Below are 19,418 nucleotides of genomic sequence, written 5' to 3'. Positions count from 1 at the left end.
CACCCAGCTGGTGTCACAAGGCCCCCATAGGCAGAGCGGATGTTTCTTTCCATCCTCACCTCTGCTGATTATGTAGAGGCTACCAGGCCTTACAGTGACACCTCGTCACCCAGAATACCCTCGGCACCCTCTCCAATCTCACACCTCAGCAAAGAGCCTTTGATCAGCATTAAACAGGCGAGTGCTCCCCCCTGGGGCGCTACCTCCGGGCATAAAACACCACCTTGAGTGTACCCCTTCTTTGAGGCAGACAGTACCACATAGGAGAGGTGCAAAATAAGTGTATAATCTTGTTGTAAGCCTTTATTACTGCAAGACATAATCAGGGTTTCTTTGCTACAACAGCTTGAATTATATACAACACTACATTGGGCGCTAAAAACTGGAAAAATTCACATTGGAATGTTTAGAACTCCAACTGCTCAAAATTACTCAAAACATAACCATGAACAAATCAATTTACACTGGAAGAATACTGAAGCATTTGCTGTGTGTAATATACTAAAAAAACAAAACATAAAACCGGTTTGCCCATAGGCAATTAAAACAGAAGTGGAATGCATGCAGGGTGAACGAACTGCTCAACTTTGCGGAAAATTGTTCTTTAAGTCCACCAATGCAGTGTGCTAAAGTGTTTGGTCTTTCAGGGCAGTTTCTCAACTAGTTTTCATCAGTGGTGGTTAAGTCCCCAGAGTAATCATTTGGGTCAGCAGCATCATCCGCATCTGCACTTTCTGCCTCCACATTATCTGCTCCTCATTTTCATCGTTTTCACCATCAATGTCCTCCTTTTCGTTTTGCTCATTGTCTTCATCATTCGCATCAGTTGTTTCCTCAACTACCGATTCTCCTGTTTGTTCAACGATTTCAAAGGGATTCTCACCCTAAAAGTAAACACAAGTTTTAAACCATCTTTAGCAAAATTTTGCAGAACAAATGCACACTAACTAGTACAAAAGTAACAGCAAAAGTCTTGTGTACAGTGCAAGTAAAGAACTCAGATTTCAGATCACAAAAAAGCAGAAAGAATGTATTATTAGAAAAGGCATCTTACAACGGGGAGAACATATGCAGGACTTCTAAATTTTAGAGTATGTCCAGACAGGCCATAGGATGGAAAAATCCATGCCATGTCTATGAACGCCCATGAGCTCTGAGGAGTCCTTGTACAGAGGGGGCGGTGACTGGAATATTGAGGGTGGGCATCACATTTCCAAGAAATTAATTTCCTGCGAAACTACAATTTTTTTTGGGTGAAACTCAGTACGGAAGAAGTGTTATTTGCAAAGCTGAGGAAGGAGTAAACAGATCTGAACATTCAATATGCAGTGTGAGCCCTGGAGGCAGGAAGGGTGGAAGTGCATCCACAGCATTACAGGCTGCAAGCTAATTGTTGATGGTCATTAACTTATCAGTTTGCAGCATGTGTACCTGTTTGATTTAATTAATGATTTTATTTAATTTGTATAGCTCTTGAATCACCCCCAGGGGGGTATCTCAGCGCTTGGAAGCACAGCATAGGTCATGGGTACTCACAAACGTTCTCTCAGGGGCCAAATTTACACTGTGGTTTGTGTCCGAGGGCCGCACCAGTGGGGGCGGGGTCAGTGGGGGAGGTGGCAGGGCTAGAGCAACAAAAAAATACACAACTGACCATGAGGTTGATCACTGGTCCCTGCAGCGGACACCTTCGTCCACTGAGCCACCAGACCCGGGATACACACATCTCTTGCTCTCTCTTTGTCTCCCTCCCTCACTCTCCCTACCTCTCCCATACTCTGTTCCCCTCCCTCTGTCTGTCTTCCTCCCCCTGTCTCCCTTTCCCTCTCTCACTCCCTCCCCCCTTTCCCTCTCACTCCCTCACTGTCCCTTTCCCTGTCTCACTCCCTCACTCGGTCTCCCTTTCCCTCACTCACTCCCTTTCCCTCCCTTCCTTTCCCTCTCACTGTCTCCCTTTCCCCCTGTCACTCCCTCACTCTGTCACTCCTTTTCCCTCCTTTCCCTCCCTTTCCCACTCTCACTCCCTCACTCTGTCAGGGCAGTTTTCAGGAGTCTTCTGAATTTAAGATGGTCCAAACACTGTCTTAGGGCCAGCTGTAGTTGATTCCAGATGAAGGGTGCGAGAAGGACTTGCCTCCGGGTCTAGCCTTTTTTATGTTGGGGCTTTTGAGGAGCGATTGGGAGCTGGCGCGCAGAGTCCGAGCCGGGTAATAGCGGCGAAGTTTCTCTACTACATCGGGAGGGCCATTGCCCCAGATAGCTTTGTGTGTGAGACAGCAGATCTAGAATTTCACGCGCTGTCGTATTGGCAGCCAGTGTAGCTGATGAGGGAGGGGAGAGGAAGCTGATCTGGGGGGAGCATTCAGAACCGTGCAGGCGGCTGTGTTCAGTATCATTTGCAATTGGTTTAAGGAGGACTCATTTGCGGCGATCAATAGGGCGTTGCAATAGTCCAGCTTGCTTGGTATCAGGGCCTGTGTTAGGGTTTTCCTTGTTGTGTCGGGGAGATAAGTAAAATCTTTCCTTAGTAAGCCATGGGTGTGGAAGCAGGATTAGACTGTGTGAGTAACGTGTTTCTTCATGTTTAGGGACTGTTGAAGGTGAACACAGAGGTTTTTGACTGTGGTTGCCGGGGTCGGGGGTGTGCCTAGTTCTGGGGGCCACCAGGAAGGTGACCAGAGGAGGGGGCATCTCCAAAGAGCAGAACCTCAGTTTTTGCAGCGTTCAGCTGAAGGAAATTGCTTTCCATCCAGTGAGATTTCCAGCATTCCTAAAGAGAAGGTAGATTGGGCAGATTGAGAAGTTTTATTGAAAGAGAACGTAAGCTGTTGATGCTTTTATGCCTGTGGCTGAAGGGTTACCCATGTGTGGTGTGAAATTCGCTTTTAAGTAGAACTGCAGAATGGCCATATTTCTGGTTGAATACAAGACTGCAACAGAAATATACTTACTAGAAATACCAATAAAGAATTTGCTGGATTACATTTATATTTAAAGCAGACATCTCCAACGGATAGCTCTGAATCTACTGGCAGCTCACCAATACCCTGGAAGATTGGGGGTTTGACAGTGTGAAAACACGAGTCAGGATACAGGTATCCTGAACCTATAGGACACATGGGGGGACCCCCTCATGGGCAATTGCTTTTTTTAAAAAACCTATTAAAATTATAAGTGCTAACTTTTCTATGGTTGTGTGGGTAAAAATGAAACTAACGTCCCTGGAACCTTTGGCATTTTCAGTGGGTTGTAAAACGTTTTTTTTTTTTTTTTTTTTTTTGGTGTAAGACATTTATTCTGTATTAAAGAGACAAATGATGTACACTGCGTCACGCCAACAACCCGGAGGCAGGCCGCTATCAGGTATACAATGCACAAGGGTCAGTAAAACAGTCCGAGGGCTATCGTCCAGCCGGAGCTGGCACTCCCAGTGATATATATAAAACAGTAGTAACGTGGTCGTGAGCAGTACAACACCTGCGCATAAGTGATCTTACTTTTCTCTCAGTGTCGCAGACATGCAGATGTATCAGGAAGCAACCAGGTCGCCTTGGAGCGAACAGCGGTCAATAACCCGCCGCGGCGGCCAGTAGGAAGGATACGTCCAGCAGCACTGTTTTCTCCCAACATACCCCCCCAACAGTCAAAAAAACTAAAACAGCAAACTGCGGTGCAAGTACATAGAATTGCTATGCAACATATCATCCGTCCTTAGGGCTGCGCGGACCTGTGCTGGAGTGTCATGAGTAAAGGCGAGTCGCGATAAGGGTGATGGTGTGGCGATTGCCACCTCCTCCACATGTAGGCGAGAGAATAAAAAAAAGGGGGGGGGAGGGAGGAAGGGGGGGGGGGGAGAGGAGGAGGATAAGTGGGGCTATTCGCCGAGGTCTGGGGCCGCAGGAGGGTCTGAGGGGATAGGGTCAGCGGCATATGCAGGGCCAATGGGGTTGCATGGCTAGTGCGTGTGACAATACAGGGCAGGTCCGCACTACCTCAGGGCTGACAAGCAACAAGCATTCAATCACGTAATGAACACAGTCAGCCCATATCATCTGAAACACCTGAATCCGGTGATCTCCCCAGGGTGTCCGAGCCCTCACGTTCTCTAGCCCACTGTATGAACGGGTCCCAGATATCAATAGGTCTGGAAGCGGTGGGCATAGTCTCCCAGTAGTGTGTCAGTTGTGTATGGCCATATGTTACATCTCTAATCCACCCCGTGAATGAGGGGAGAGCCCTCCTACCCCAATGTAGCGCGATCTGTCGTTTGGCATAGAGAAGGAGTAGGGCATGTAGCTTCCTGTCGCAGGGTTCAGTGTCTTTAACATAACCTAGCAAACCCAGGAGAGGAGTTGGTGTATCATTCCTATGCGTAATTTGATTTATGGCTGTAAAAACCTCCGACCAGTATGAATCCAGTTTGGGGCAGCTCCACGCCACGTGGAGAAAGGACGCATCTTCCCCTCCGCATTTCCAGCAGGAGGCATCTGCGCGGATGCCCATTCGGTGTAACAATGTCGGCGTGCGGTAATAGCGGTGTAGGAACTTGAAATGTATGAGCCGCAGTCGATAGTTCGGAGACAGTGCCGTGAGTTGCTTACAGCAGTACTCCCAGATGTCATCCGTTAGCTGATCAGTCAGATCCGCGGCCCATGCCTGTTTGGCCATGGCCTCAGTGATCGGTGCCTGCTCCTGCATGCAGTTATATAGTCTTGATACCAGCTTTTTGGGGGAAGGCCGTGAAAGCAGATTCTGGAGGGCGTCTAGTGTGCATGGCTCCTCTGGGAAGTGGGGTCCTATCTTTTTGCAGGATTCACGGAGGGAATGGTACAGTAGCGTGTCCGCGAAAGATTCTGGCAGGACATCCTCGTTCGTGTCCATCTCGACGAAGGTACCATCCGGATATAAATCAGCGAATGTGTGCAGCCGTTTTCCCCGGATCGTGAGGACGTCTCCCCTGGCGGTGAGACAAGGCAGCATCGGGTTACCCCGAAGGGGGATGGCCGGAGCATAAAGCAAAGAGAGACCCGCTCTCTTCTGCAGTTCACGCTAAGCCCAGCGGATCATCTCCACGGTATCCACTTCTCGCGACGGGCAGGAGACCTTACCGTATAGAGCCACTCGCAGCGGCAAAGGGGTGACCACGGCCAGTTCAACCGCCACATGCGGTTGATAGGGAGTAGGGAAGGCCCAGAAGTGCAGAAATTGCGCTTGGGCGCAGAGGGAGTAAAGCCTCAGATCAGGAGCACCGAGACCTCCTTGTCGGAGCGGTAGTGTGAGTAGGTCCCAGGAGACTCTCGCTTGCCCACCAGCCCACACCAATTTCAGCAATAGTGAGCGAACACGAGCGTGAAAGTGTGCTGTCATTGGTAGCGGTACGTTCACGAACAAATATAAGAATTTGGGGAGAACCACCATTTTTGCTAAGGCTATCCTTGCGACTAGGGAAAGGGGCAGTTTGTTCCAGACCTCAATTTTCCCCTCCAGCCAGTCTACCGCCCTCCCGAAATTTAGTGTCCACAACTCCTGCACATCCCGACTGACCCAGACTCCCAAATACTTAACAGCGTCCGTCTCCCACCTCAAAGGGTAGTCCGGAGCCGGGCGATTAGTCTCGTCCGTCAAGGGGAAGGCAACCGATTTAGACCAGTTAATGGACACTCCTGCTAGGCCCTCAAATCTCACGAATTCCCGAAGTAGTGGATTCATGTTGTCCTTGGGATTGATGATGTATAGGGTGACATCATCCGCGTATAACGAGATTAGTAAGCTCCGAGAGCTAAATCCGATGCCCCTTGCAGTGTGGTGTTGTCTTATCCGAGCCGCAAGCGGCTCCATTGCAATGGCAAAGAGGAGGGGTGACAGAGGGCATCCCTGCCTTGTCCCCCTGGAGACTCGGAAGGGCTTAGACACGAGACCGTTGACACTCACCCTAGCTCTAGGTTCCGTGTACAGTAGTTTAATCAAGGTCATGAAGTTTTGGCTAAAGCCCATCTGTTCCAAAACTTTAAACAGATAAGGCCACTCTAAGGAGTCAAATGCCTTGGTGGCGTCAAGGAACACCACCGCCGCCTGTACAGATGGATGCAAGTAGTGGAGAACAGAAAAAATGGTTCTGAGGTTATGTGATGTTGCGCGGCCCGGGATAAACCCCGACTGATTAGGGAGTGCAATCATAGGCAGCATAGGCTGCAATCGATCCGCAATTACCTTAGCGTAGATTTTAGCATTGACGTTTATCAGAGAAAGGGGCCTATAGGAATCTAGGTGTAGCTCGTCTTTATCAGGTTTAAGGAGTGTAATTATTAGGGCTTCCCGCATGGAGTCTGGTAGGGAATTCAATTCGAGGGCCTCAACAAACACTGTATGCAGTTTCGGCGCCAACTCATCCACATAGGTTTTATAGAAGGCTGTTGTCAGGCCATCTGGGCCAGGGGCTTTGTTGGCCGGCATGTTTTTTCTCACCTGGGCTATGTCCTGGACCGTGACAGTGAGGTCCATGTATTGTCGGTGGTTATTGTTAAACCATACGAGAGCTATGGAATCCAAAAAGGCTTGCAAAGTGGGCGGTATCGTGGGCTGCCTGGAGGTGTAGAGGGAGGCATAGAAATCCGCGAAGGCGCCTAGTACTGCCTCTTGGCCCATCGCGAGGTGCCCGGCCTTGTCATATATGGTGTGGATGTAATTGGATTGTGTGCAAGGAGTTATCAACCTAGCTAGTGTTCTGCTCGGCCTGTCCCCCTCCCCATATCTGCGTGCTTCTGCCCGTTTTCCCAGGAACCGTACTTCCCTCTCCGCTTCCTCATTAAAAGCTAGCAGCTTGGTTTTCAGAGCCCCAGCTATCTCCAATGATGGGTCAGCACTAAAGGCAGCGTCTAGGTCTCTCAGTTCCCCCTCCAGCTTAGCTAACGTGTCCCTTATGGCACGCAGGACTCCCGCCTTCCGTGCTATGCACTGACCTCTGATCACAGCCTTAAAGGCGTCCCATTCTATGGCCTCAGATGAGACTGATCCAGTATTTTCGGCAAAATAATGGACTATGTCGTCTCTAATTTCTTCTACAAATACTGGGTCCGTGAGCGCGTGTGGTGGGAGGCGCCATGTGAATGCCCTGTGAATAGCGTTTGGGGGTCGCAGCTCCAATCCGCATGGGGCGTGATCTGACAGCGACCTGGCCAGTATATCAACCTTTGTCACCCACGTTGCAACTCACTCACCAGGAGAAGGATTAATTAAGGATTTGTCAGAGTAGCCGGCGGAGCCCACTCAGAAAGCGGCCATCTCGCTGCTCAGCTAGCCACGCCCCCCCAGTGGGTTGTAAAACTTTAATTGTGACAGACATCTGAGTAGTCAGAACAATAATTCTGGAAGGCATGGTCACTCACCATTGTGGTAACTCTCATAGAAAAAGTTGGACTGCCGATTTAACTGGCCAAGCAATTATTCAACTTGAGGCAATAGGTTCAATGTCTTCAGATATGGCTCCTAAAAATCTTACCGTTGCATACTGTTCGTACCGGGACTTGACTGTTGGGTTGTTTAGGATACTTGTAGCAGTGAGTACGCTCTCCCTTTTTATTTGTTCCTTGTAAGCCTGGAATTTTTTTTAGATAAATAAACGTTAATTTATACACATACTGCTAGTTCAACTACAATAACTTGGTTGGAACCTAGAAGAGAAGGCATTCAATGTGGACAGAAACCCTTTAGAAACTACTCTGCCACCAGGGTGTGCCAGATACGCGTTTTTAAAAAACACCAGGGACTCTTATTAGGGAATGACCCGCAATCTCGCTCCCTCCACAAGCAAGCAATCAAACCCCACCAAGCAGGCCGTGACCTGAAACCCCCAAGGGAAAAGAGCACAGCCAAGAGACCAGGCGAGCAGATAATGTGCTTTAATGTAAGCTGGGACTCCGATGTCTGTGCTCTTTTCAGGACATGCCCTTTGAAGGACACAGATTGGTCAATGAGAGAGCCCAAGGATTTGGAAAAAAAAGAAATAGGGAGAAGAGGCCATCCAATTTCAAAGACATGCCCTTCACATTGACAAAGCCTTTATTTTGAGATACACATAATTAATATTATAACCACCACACTGCCCAATTATTTCAACTATCAAACCAATGCCAAGGTGTTGGCGATGTGAAGGTCTGTAATTGTTAATGATGTGATGGGTTGCACTGACATTCATATAGAGCCACTCTCACACAGACAGAGCCACCCACACACAGAGCCGACAAAAGAAGCTATCCACACAGAGCGCTACACAGAGCGCTATGCGCCACACACAGACAGAGCGCCACACACACACAGACAGACAGACAGAGCCACACACAGAGACAGAGCCACACACAGACAGAGCCACACACACAGACAGAGCCACACACACAGACAGAGCCACACACACAGACAGAGCCACACACAGACACATCTTCTCACCTGCACAAAGGAAAGGACAAAAATGCACACAGGCTTCGATCAAACACCTTCCAGATTAACTGACAAGAATGCAGCAGCACGCACAGCTTCAGACCCAGCACTTACCCACCAAATACACTTCCGCCACAGAAGCAGCACTGGCTGGTGAGACTAGCCAGCCACCAGGGTAAAACCAGACAGAGCAGATGTTCTGAAGAGGCCGCTACCCACAAGACAAGGACGCCACCAATTTCCAGGACATGGCTCACCAAGACTAACTATTAGTCAGTCAAAGCTCTAGCCTGTAGAATGGGCAATCCAAAAACCACTTGTAACCCAACCATGTCCCCATCCTCCCTCGCCCCAAAAGAATGTACAGTTAAATGAGATTGATAGGACACTTTGTAAGGCTGAAACAGGGCACATTAACTGTAATATCCAGACGCGGGTAGAAATCTAAGCTCGGAATCAGAAAGGGGGGCCCTGAATACTGCAGGGGGGCTGGGGAGTTCAGCAGTCAATTACTCTCTGCCTTGAAAATAGTACTGTGCCAAAATGGCCTCTTACCCAGAGTGACTAGTACATGTCGCAGCTCAGCGCCCATCACAGAGCCATTGGCTTCTTTGTCGCAGACCCTCAGCCCCTCCACAAAGTCATCGTAGGTACCCTGGTCCTTGTTCTTCGCAATTGTCTGCAGCATGGGCAAGAACTCGTTAAAGCCAAGCTTCTTGGTGTTAAGCTCTGGGAAGGAGAGAAGAGTTCAGAGGAGCAGTCACCGGCTGCAGCAGCGTGCCAGGCTGGAGAGTACACATTAACAGTGACAATGTGATCGTCCAAGTTCCCCAAAAACCCCCTACCACCTCCAGTCAGGTTTTTGTCCCATCCCAGACTGCCAATGAATATTACTGATATGGTCCATCTAGCAACTGTGAACGAGGCAGAGATCTCCAATTCAATGTGTGGCACAGGGCAGGGTCAGAGCTGAGGGCACAGGTGTAAGAGCTGAGGGCACAGGTATAAGAGCTGAGGGCACAGGTGTAAGAGCTGAGGGCGAAGGGGTAAGAGCTGAGGGCGAAGGGGTAAGAGCTGAGGGCGAAGGGGTAAGAGCTGAGGGCAAAGGGGTAAGAGCTGAGGGCACAGGTAAGAGCTGAGGGTGAAAGGTGAGTAGAAATCTGGCGTGTGGGGAATGAGTAGAGCACAGGATACAGATTGCTTAGTGGGTGGGTGTGTGTGTGTATTCAAAGGATAAGAAGTATGCGCGGACTTCTGTGAGCTCCCCATTCCTATCGCAATACATAATGCCTTACATACTAGAGTCACATTTTCTACAGCGTGTTCCTCCTGTCACAAATCAATATTTCAACTATTTATTAAACAATTATTGCTTGAAATAGCCTGGAGGTAGGACAGCAAACGCGCCTAATTTACGAGACGGTTTCCAGTTTCCCTTTGCTGCTGGGGGGAGAGTTGCATCATAAATACCAGAAATCATGTTTCCACAATTTAATCGCCAGTAACTCCTGAAATATTTACCAATGTTAATACCAGATCTGCCACGATTGTCACATTTTATGTAATATCCAAAATCAGATACAAGCAAGACGTCGCGTCCAAGTGAAAGAGGCCCTTTAGACTCTAATGCAAGCCTAAGGTTTAGTAATAATAGCCAACGAGGATATAGTGAGCTTTTCTGACTTGCCCCCAAGGTTCAATGCACCACAGACATAATAAGCCCCTGGGTCTCATCGTAACAGACTGTGCACTCTGAAATACACCTTAAAATGTAGCTCCTTCAGATTCACCTAAGTTAATTTTTAACTGGGGGGTGCTCTGGTCCACGGATGAGTGGCGTGTGCTCAGATCCAGGGGTGAGTGGCGGGTGCTCTGGTCCAGGGGTGAGTAGCGGGTGCTCAGATCTAGGGGTGAGTAGGGGTACTCTGGTCCAGGGGGTGAGTGGCGGGTGCTCTGGTCCAGGGGTAAGTGGTGGGTGTTCTGGTCCAGGGGTGAGTGGCGGGTGCTCTGGTCCAGGGGTGAGTAGCAGGTGCTCAGATCTAGGGGTGAGTGGGGGTGTTCAGATTCAATGTTTAGTGGCGGGAGGCAGACATGGTGTAGTTGTGAGTGATTCCTGCAGAGGTCCTGTGGTGATGGCAATGTCCAGTGTAGGGGTGAATGACTGGTGCCGAGGACAAGTGCGGGGGTGAATAACATGTGCGGGGGTGCATAACGTGTGCGGGGGTGCATAACGTGTGCGGGGGTGAATGAGAGGTGATCGGGTCCAGTGTGAGTGACGGGTGCCGGGGTCCAGTGTGAGTGACGGGTGTGGAGGTCCAGTGCAGGGTGAGAGATTCAGGTTCATCCCAGCCACTCGTTCGTCTAAACCTCGCTCTCATCCAGCACCGACTCCGCATCTCACCCGCCCAGTATTACAAAATAATCCAGCGCCCACCTGTTCGTGAGCCGAAGGGGTGGCAGCGAGGGGGTGAGCTCTCTGTCCGCCATATCCCGGCTCAGGACGCCTCCGACAGACAAACACTCACTGAGTAACTACAACACCTGCCTGCTGCGCTCCATCACAGCAAAGTTCGCCCAACCGGAAGTTGCATTCTGAAGGAATCCGAGCTCGGAGCCGGCCGGGTCTGGCTCCTCTGGAATGCGGCTCCACCGGCGCAGCCTCGGCCCAGGCCTCGGGGGGGGGATGGATGCGGGCGGGCCACGGGCGCCTGCTCTGGGCACCAGGTTCAGGCAGAAAAGGGAAAGGCTGGTTCCGTCTGAACTCAACAGGAGGCAGTTCAGAGAGCAGCCGCTGGGCGGCGCGCCTGGCGTTTACAAGAGAGCGCCAACCTGCCAACCACTCCCAAAAGACAATGAGGCATTGCCCTGGCTGCCGTAGCCTGCCAGGGAGAAGAGCGCAGAAGAGCATGGCAGGCAGGGGGTGCACAATAATCGAGTGAAAGCCACAGACGTATGCCAGCTGCACCCTGGCCATCAGACCCCATCTCTGCCCGCCAGCGACATAATCTTCGAACTTCGCCCTCTGGTAGCAGCGCACACACCCAGTCTACCCAGCCCGTCATCATCCCAGGCTGTGCGCCTCACCCATCGGTGCCAGCTAAACGAAAACTGTTTAACCGGACCCCACATACCCTGTCGTCGGACCTACCCTCTGGTGCCAGCCACACAGCGGCGGCTGAATGGCACCGGCTAGACTTGGAACCGCATTCTTCCTTACGAGCCAATCTCTAGAGATAGATAGAGGTAGGGCGATAGATAGAGGGAGGGAGGGCGATAGATAGAAGGAGGGCAATAACAGACAGATGTCCCTTCCAATGGCTAGCCTCCATTTATGGAGCTAGCCAATGGAAGAGCAGGCGGGACAAAGCACCCATACTGCTAAACAAAAGGTTTCGCCTGCGCGATCGCTGCTGCGCAGCAGAGCGCCAGGCGAAACCTAAAAACCAGAAGCTGTCTATCTAGAAACATACCTTTTTTTGACCGCATTGCCATTTGATCCAGGTTTTCTCAATTTAGGTTTTTTGCCGACAAACGCCCCTCCAACAGGTTTATTAAGCGATTGCATCATCTTTCTTTTCATCCATCTTCCAGCAGGCCCACCAAATACCAGACTTGTCTGGTAATCGACAACAATTCCAGGTCTCTGCATACCGCCATAATCCTGCAAATTGATAACATAAAATTAGCAGAGAGTATGCAGATAAGGCAAGTTACATGGTGTGCAAAAATGTGTTAACAGTTTTATAATAATGGCAGGCATAATCCAAGAACCAATGTTGGGTGGTCAAGGAATTCGTAGGCTAAGCAGCAGTTGTTGCCATTCTGGTAGGTGTAGATACTTCTTGGCTACAATTATGAAAACTGCAGTAAGGACACTGCTGTACAGGTTTTCATTTGCATTAGTGAGTTGAGAAATAAAGAAGATAAAATGCTTATAAACATGTGTGTGGTTGGGTCTGGTAGCGCGTGTGGTTTGGTTGTGTGTGGTGTGGTTGTGTGTGAGAGAACAGGGAGTTAGAGAAGAAGGCGGGGTGAAAGAACAGCAGATCAGCACAGTAAAAGAACAGGGAGTTAAAGAAGGAGGTGGGGTGGAAGAGAGCAGCAGTTCAGCACGTGAGAAGACAAGAGAACAGGGAGTTAGAGAAGGAGGCAGGGTGGAAGAGAGCAGCAGATCAGTACGTGAGAAGAGAAGAGAACAGGGCGATAGAGGGAGGGCGATAGATAAGAAAGAGAAGGAGGGCGTTAAAGTAAGGGAGGGCGATAGAGAGGAAGGGAGGGCGATAGAGAGGAAGGGGAGGCGATAGATAGAGTGAGGGCGATAGATAGAGAGGGAGGGAGGGCAATAGAGTAAGGGAGGGCAATAGATTGATAGATAGATAGAGGGAGGGCGATAGATAGAGAGGGAGGGCGATAGAGAGTGAGGGCGATAGATAGAGAGGGAGGGAGGGCAATAGAGTAAGGGAGGGCAATAGAGTAAGGGAGGGCAATAGATTGATAGATAGATAGAGGGAGGGCGATAGATAGAGAGGGAGGGCGATAGAGAGGGAGGGCGATAGAGAGGGAGGGCGATAGATAGAGGGAGTGTGATAGATAGATAGAGTGCGATAGATAGATAGAGGGAGTGCGACAGATAGATAGAGGGAGGGCGACAGATAGATAGAGGGAGGGCGATAGATAGAGGGAGGGCGATAGATAGATAGATAGAGGGAGGGCGATAGATGGATTGAGGGAGGGCAATAACAGACAGATGTCCCTTCCAATGGCTAGCCTCCATTTATGGAGCTAGCCAATGGAAGAGCAGGTGGGACAAAGCACCCATACTGCTAAACAAAAGTTTTCGCCTGCGCGAACGCTGCTGTGCAGCGGATCGCCAGGCGAAACCTCTATCCAGAAACATACCTTTTTTGACTGCATTGCCATTTGATCCAGGTTTTCTCAATTTAGGTTTTTTGCCGACAAACGCCCCTCCAATGGGTTTATTAAGCGATTGCATCATCTTTCTTTTCATCCACCTTCCAGCAGTCCCACCAAATACCAGATTTGTCTGGTAGTCGACAACAATTCCAGGTCTCTGCATACCGCCATAATCCTGCAAATTGATAACATAAAATTAGCAGAGAGTATGCAGATAAGGCAAGTTACATGGTGTAGATAGATAGAGAGAGGGAGGGCGATAGATAGATAGAGGGAGGGCGACAGAGAGAGGGAGGGTGATAGATAGAGAGAGGGAGGGCGATAGATAGAGAGGGAGGGCGATAGATAGAGAGGGAGGGCGATAGATAGAGAGGGAGGGCGATAGATAGAGAGGGAGGGCGATAGAGAGGGAGGGCGATAGATAGAGAGGGAGGGCGATAGATAGAGAGGGAGGGCGATAGAGAGGGAGGGCGATAGATAGAGAGGGAGGGCGATAGATAGAGAGGGAGGGCGATAGATAGAGAGGGAGGGCGATAGATAGAGAGGGGGGGCGATAGATAGAGAGGGGGGGCAATAGATAGATAACGGGAGGGCGATAGATAGATAGAGGGAGGGCGATAGCTAGATAGATAGAGGGAGGGCGATAGATAGAGGGAGGGCGATAGATAGAGGGAGGGCGATAGATAAATAGAGGGAGGGCGATAGATAGAGGGAGGGCGATAGATAGAGGGAGGGCGATAGATAGAGGGAGGGCGATAGATAGAGAGGGAGGGCGATAGAGAGGGAGGGCGATAGATAGAGAGGGAGGGCGATAGATAGAGAGGGAGGGCGATAGATAGAGAGGGAGGGCGATAGATAGAGAGGGAGGGCGATAGAGAGGGAGGGCGATAGATAGAGAGGGAGGGCGATAGATAGAGAGGGAGGGCGATAGATAGAGAGGGAGGGCGATAGATAGAGAGGGAGGGCGATAGATAGAGAGGGAGGGCGATTGATAGATAGAGAGGGAAGGCGATAGAGGGAGGGCGATAGATAGATAGAGGGAGGGTGATAGATAGAGAGGGAGGCCGATAGAGTAAGGGAGGGCGATTGATAGAGAGGGAGGGCGATAGATAGAGGGAGGGGGAGGGCGATAGATAGAGGGAGAGGAAGGGCGATAGATAGAGGGAGAGGAAGGGCGATAGAGGGAGAGGGAGGGCGATAGATAGAGAGGGAGGGCGATAGATAGAGAGGGAGGGCGATAGATAGATAACGGGAGGGCGATAGATAGATAACGGGAGGGCGATAGAAAGATAGAGGGAGGGCGATAGATAGAGGGAGGGCGATAGATAGAGGGAGGGCGATAGATAGAGGGAGGGCGATAGATAGAGGGAGGGCGATAGATAGAGAGGGAGGGCAATAGATAGATAACGGGAGGGCGATAGATAGAGGGAGGGCGATAGATAGAGGGAGGGCGATAGATAGAGGGAGGGCGATAGATAGAGGGAGGGCGATTGATAGATAGAGGGAGGGCGATAGATAGAGAGGGAGGGCGATAGATAGAGAGGGAGGGCGATAGATAGAGAGGGAGGGCGATAGATAGAGAGGGAGGGCGATAGAGAGGGCGGGAGGGCGATAGATAGAGAGGGAGGGCGATTGATAGAGAGGGAGGGGATAGATAGAGGGAGGGGGGATAGATAGAGGGAGGGAGGGCGATAGATAAATAGAGGGAGGGCGATAGATAGAGAGGGAGGGCGATAGAGTAAGGGAGGACGATTGATAGAGAGGGAGGGCGATAGATAGAGGGAGCGGGATAGATAAATAGAGGGAGGGCGATAGAGAGAGGACACTTATGGGACGTTTGCACACGTGGTAGACGTGTGCACACATGATGGAAAGCATCGGGTGGCGGTGTGCACTGTCAAATCTTTCCATGTTGGACCTGTCCTGAGGGGTAGTGTTCGTGTGCAGGATGACGGTATGTCGAAAGTATTACAACTTGCGTGTGCGTAAGTGCATGGTTTTAACTGTCCCGCATAGACAGCTGTAGTATTGTTGAGGGATGACTAGTGTTTAGTGTGCTACGAGGCTGGAATCTGGCATGACATACCAGGTGTACACACACAGTGTGCAAGCCCTCACCTACTTCGCAGAACCAGTGGCAGGCGCCTCTCGTTAGAATGTTATTATGCACATGTACACACCGTGTGTGAAATACTTAAAGTGTGCAACACCTAAAGTGTGCAAGGAGTGACTGGGATGATACATGCTGCTGGAGTTGGTGTTCCTGGTGCAGGAGGTTAGTGAGTACCACGGCATGCCACATGTACACACGCCACGCACTGCTCCTTACCTAACTCGCAGGATTAGTGGCAGGGGTGTAGTGTGCAGGGGCGGCTGATGTGCTGCGTGCCGCTGGTGTTAGCGCCCCCTGTGCAGAAGGCGAGTGTTGCATACGCCGCACGCTGCCCCTTACCTAGCTCGCAGAACTAGTGGCAATGTGCAGTGTGTGCACGGGGCGGCTGAGGTGGTAGTGCCCAGTGAGCAGAAGGCGCAGCCCCTTGCCTAAACAGGACCACCTTCCTTGAACTGCGATGCTTCTTTACACATGCACGAAAGCCCAGTACTAAAAAGATTGTGTCTTCGTGACATAGTCACTTGCCAACCATATGTATTACCAACCTCATAAGGAGGAAAAACAGAGCCAGCCCTAGGAGGATACCTCTGTAGGTGGCATTCGTTTTGTTGAGTTATCTTATTTGATACTTTTGTGGAATACACGCAAGGAGCCTTACTGTTTCTATCCTTTAATCCAAAAGGCAGCAATGGGGCCTTTGCATTAAAGGGTTATACATGCCTTAGGTGCTGGGAGGGAGGAGGGCTCAAGAACGGTTATAGGTGCAGAGGACACGCTTCAGAACACCTTAGCCTCCCGAGGGGGCAGAGAGTAACTTCTATTTGACATGTGTAAGCATGAACTCTGTGGTGTGGCTGCGCTGCTCATACCTGATAGGAGACCCCTTTGAGATTTTTGGACAGAGGTAGCGGCTGACACTTGACATGGAGCAACTAGAGCACTCTGCTAGATGGACCATATCAGTAATATTCATTGGCAGTCTGGGATGGGACAAAAACCTGACTGGAGGTGGTAGGGGGTTTTTGGGGAACTTGGACGATCACATTGTCACTGTTAATGTGTACTCTCTTGAGTCCTTGTGACCTGGTTACACCTAAACAGTGCCTTCCCCATGTATTCCACTTTAAAGACACTCGCGCTTCTCTTGAAGCTGACACGCCTCAAGATGGCGTCTTTACATCTTGTATGCAGAGTTGTTAGGCGTGGTAGCTCTGTGCACGCTGCAAAAAGAATATAATATGCACGTACTGCCTAAGTAGCCTTCCATCATTGTGCTGACTAGACCCGTTGATCAACTTTCCCATCTATGTTTTAGTCTGCATACTTATTGTATGGCACTCAAGGGTGGACGGGGTGATTGCTTGTTATTCTACCTCAAAACCTGGCCTTAATATATGAGACACAGTAAGCATCCTTGTCTTTTTAATAAAGTTTGTCGAACCTGACCAAATGCGTGTTTTGTATTAATGTCATCGACCTAGGTGGGAAGTGGTGCCTTGCAGGGACCCCTCATATGTCCTGCAGGGTACACGCTGATCTATATAGCCAGCGCCTATGGATCCCGAATTATCTTACCCAGGTCTAACCTTGTAATCTTCTTGGTGGAGACTGATCTCTGCGGTAGATGCATTAACCCGCTGAGTAATAAAATAAACAAAATGTGTGGATTCTAAAGTGAGGGGCCTAGGTCGCACGATTTGTGGCAGGGGTGTAGAGTGTGCAGGGGCGGCGGGAGTGGTGCACGGCGCTAGGCGCAGTCCGCAGATAGAACGACGGCGGCATCCCCCGAGTAGGAGACACAGGTCGGGGGATGCCGTTTGGGGCACACTGGAGCCTTCTCCCCGGCGTGAGGATAGGGACGCCAGCGCCACCCCAGGCCACACGCTCAGGGCAGCCGCCGCTACGCTGCATATTGGGGCGACACTGGAGCCTTCTCCCCGGCGGACCAATTTATTAGAAAGAGGATAGGGACGCCCGCGCCACCCCAGGCCACACGCTGCCACTGGTGATTCGGTCTCTTAGCTGCCTTAGCCCGGTGCCCAGGTACCTGAGGTGTGAGGCGCAGTATCCTGGAGTGCCAGCACCTTCGCTCGCGCGCGCGGCGCCTCACTCACAGCTCCAACCCTTACAAGTTCGGCCGCGGCGTCTAAAGAGAGCGCGCTGACTAGAAGCTGATGAGCCAATGAATGAAGTGTTTACACATGGCAACGTAGAACAACTGATGGACTGTCAGTAAGACGACTTGTGATTTGTCTGCGACAAACTGCGCAGAAAAGCGGGAGGCAGCCAATTATGGCTACGTAGTGCACACGTCATGAAAATGGAACTGCGCATGCGTAAAGGTTGTGCGCACGCGCAAAATGACAGGGGGGGCGCTCAATCATGGGAGCAGCGGATTATAGAACACCGGCCCCAGACCTTTAACAAGGGTAACAAGTATCTCTTCCTGTCCCAAGAATAAAATTTACAAAATAAAATACAATGTATTGTTGATTGCAAAGAGGAATCATCACATGGACATCGTATTAAGTATTTCGACCAGTCGTGTATACCTGGAAAGGTAATCAGCCTAAAAAAAGTGCCTGTTCTCAATCGTGCTAATAACATCCTACTATAACTGGACTGGTTAGAGGACAGATAAATCTGGATACCAGGACCCTGTAATAGAAGATGGTGCTCAATGACAGATACCTTCTTCCTCTCTGGTTGCCAACGTTGATTGTCAGTGAGAGTGTCAGTGAGAGTGACAGTGGGAGTGTCAGTGAGAGTGTCAGTGAGTGTCAGTGAGAGTGTCAGTGAGTGCCAGTGAGAGTGTCAGTGAGAGTGTCAGTGAGAGTGTCAGTGAGTGTCAGTGAGAGTGTCAGTGAGAGTGTCAGTGTCAGTGAGAGTGTCAGTGAGAGTGTGAGTGAGAGTGTCGATGAGATTGTCAGTGAGTGTCTCAGTGAGAGTGTCAGTGAGTGTCAGTGAGAGTGTCAGTGAGTGTCAGTGAGAGTGTCAGTGAGAGTGTCAGTGTCAGTGAGAGTGTCAGTGAGAGTGTCAGTGAGAGTGTCAGTGTCAGTGAGAGTGTCAGTGAGAGTGTCAGTGAGAGTGTCAGTGAGTGTCAGTGAGAGTGTCAGTGAGAGTGTCAGTGAGAGTGTCAGTGAGAGTGTCAGTGTCAGTGAGAGTGTCAGTGAGAGTGTCAGTGAGAGTGTCAGTGTGAGTGAGCGTGTCAGTGAGAGTGTCAGCATCAGTGAGAGTGTCAGTGAGAGTGTCAGTGAGAGTGTCAGTGTCAGTGAGAGCGTTGGTGAGAGTGTCAGTGAGTGTCAGTGAGAATGTCAGTGAGAGTGTCAGTGAGTGTCAGTGAGAGTGTCAGTTAGAGTGTCAGTGTCAGTAAGAGTGTCAGTGAGAGTGTCAGTGTCAGTGAGAGTGTCAGCATCAGTGAGAGTGTCAGTGAGAGTGTCAGTGTGAGTGTCAGTGAGTGTCTCAGTGAAAGTGTCAGTGACAGTGTCAGTGTCAGTGAGAGTGCCAGTGAGTGTCCTTGAGTGTCAGTGAGAGTGTCAGTGAGAGTTTCAGTGAGAGTGTCAGTGTCAGAGAGTGTCAGTGTCAGTGAGAGTGTCAGTGAGAGTGTCAGTGAGTGTCAATAAGAGAGTCAGTGTCAGTGAGAGTGTCAGTGTCAGTGTCAGTGAGACTGTCAGTGAGAGTGTCAGTGAGTGTGTCAGTGTCAGTGAGAGTGTCAGTGAGAGTGTCAGTGTCAGTGAGAGTGTCAGTGAGAGTGTCAGTGAGAGTGTCAGTGAAAGTTTCAGTGAGAGTGTCAGTGGTAGTGTCAGTGAGAGTGTCAGTGATTGTCAGTGAGAGTGTCAGTGATTGTCAGTGAGAGTGTCAGTGAGAGTGTCAGTGGTATTGTCAGTGAGAGTGTCAGTGTTTGTCAGTGAGTGTCAGTGATTGTCAGTGAGAGTGTCAGTGAGAGTGACAGTGGGAG

At 50.3% G+C, this 19,418-nt stretch overlaps 1 protein-coding gene across 2 annotated transcripts; it reads right to left on the bottom strand.

The window, feature by feature from the left end:
* Positions 1-285: 285 nt before the first annotated feature.
* LOC147707888 (myosin light chain 3, skeletal muscle isoform-like) lies at positions 286-17,583 on the bottom strand. 2 transcript variants are annotated; one of them, XM_086926700.1, is made up of 6 exons: positions 17,508-17,583; positions 13,333-13,522; positions 11,904-12,094; positions 8,989-9,162; positions 7,499-7,594; positions 286-884 (listed from the first exon to the last, which is right to left on the bottom strand). In XM_086926700.1, exons 3-6 carry the CDS (start codon positions 11,923-11,925, stop codon positions 880-882), a joined length of 297 nt encoding a protein of 98 aa, XP_086782826.1. In that variant the 5' UTR covers positions 11,926-12,094; positions 13,333-13,522; positions 17,508-17,583; the 3' UTR covers positions 286-879. The 2 variants fall into 2 exon arrangements, with proteins under 2 accessions (XP_086782826.1, XP_086782827.1); XM_086926701.1 differs by lacking the exons at positions 7,499-7,594; positions 8,989-9,162; positions 17,508-17,583 and having other exon boundaries at positions 13,333-13,486.
* Between the last annotated feature and the right edge of the window lie 1,835 nt (positions 17,584-19,418).

Source organism: Lissotriton vulgaris, chromosome 6 (assembly GCF_964263255.1).
Source record: "Lissotriton vulgaris chromosome 6, aLisVul1.2, whole genome shotgun sequence".
Taxonomy (NCBI): Eukaryota; Metazoa; Chordata; class Amphibia; order Caudata; family Salamandridae; genus Lissotriton; species Lissotriton vulgaris.
This window is presented reverse-complemented; position numbering and strand designations above follow the sequence as displayed.

Coding starts and splice junctions, on each gene's coding strand:
- LOC147707888 (XM_086926700.1), bottom strand. CDS start 11,925: ATGGCAATGCGGTCAAAAAAAG. Junction 9,163..11,903: donor GGCAATGCGGTCAAAAAAAG/GTATGTTTCTAG, acceptor TCTCCTTCCCAG/AGCTTAACACCAAGAAGCTT. Junction 7,595..8,988: donor ACATGTACTAGTCACTCTGG/GTAAGAGGCCAT, acceptor AAAAAATTCCAG/GCTTACAAGGAACAAATAAA.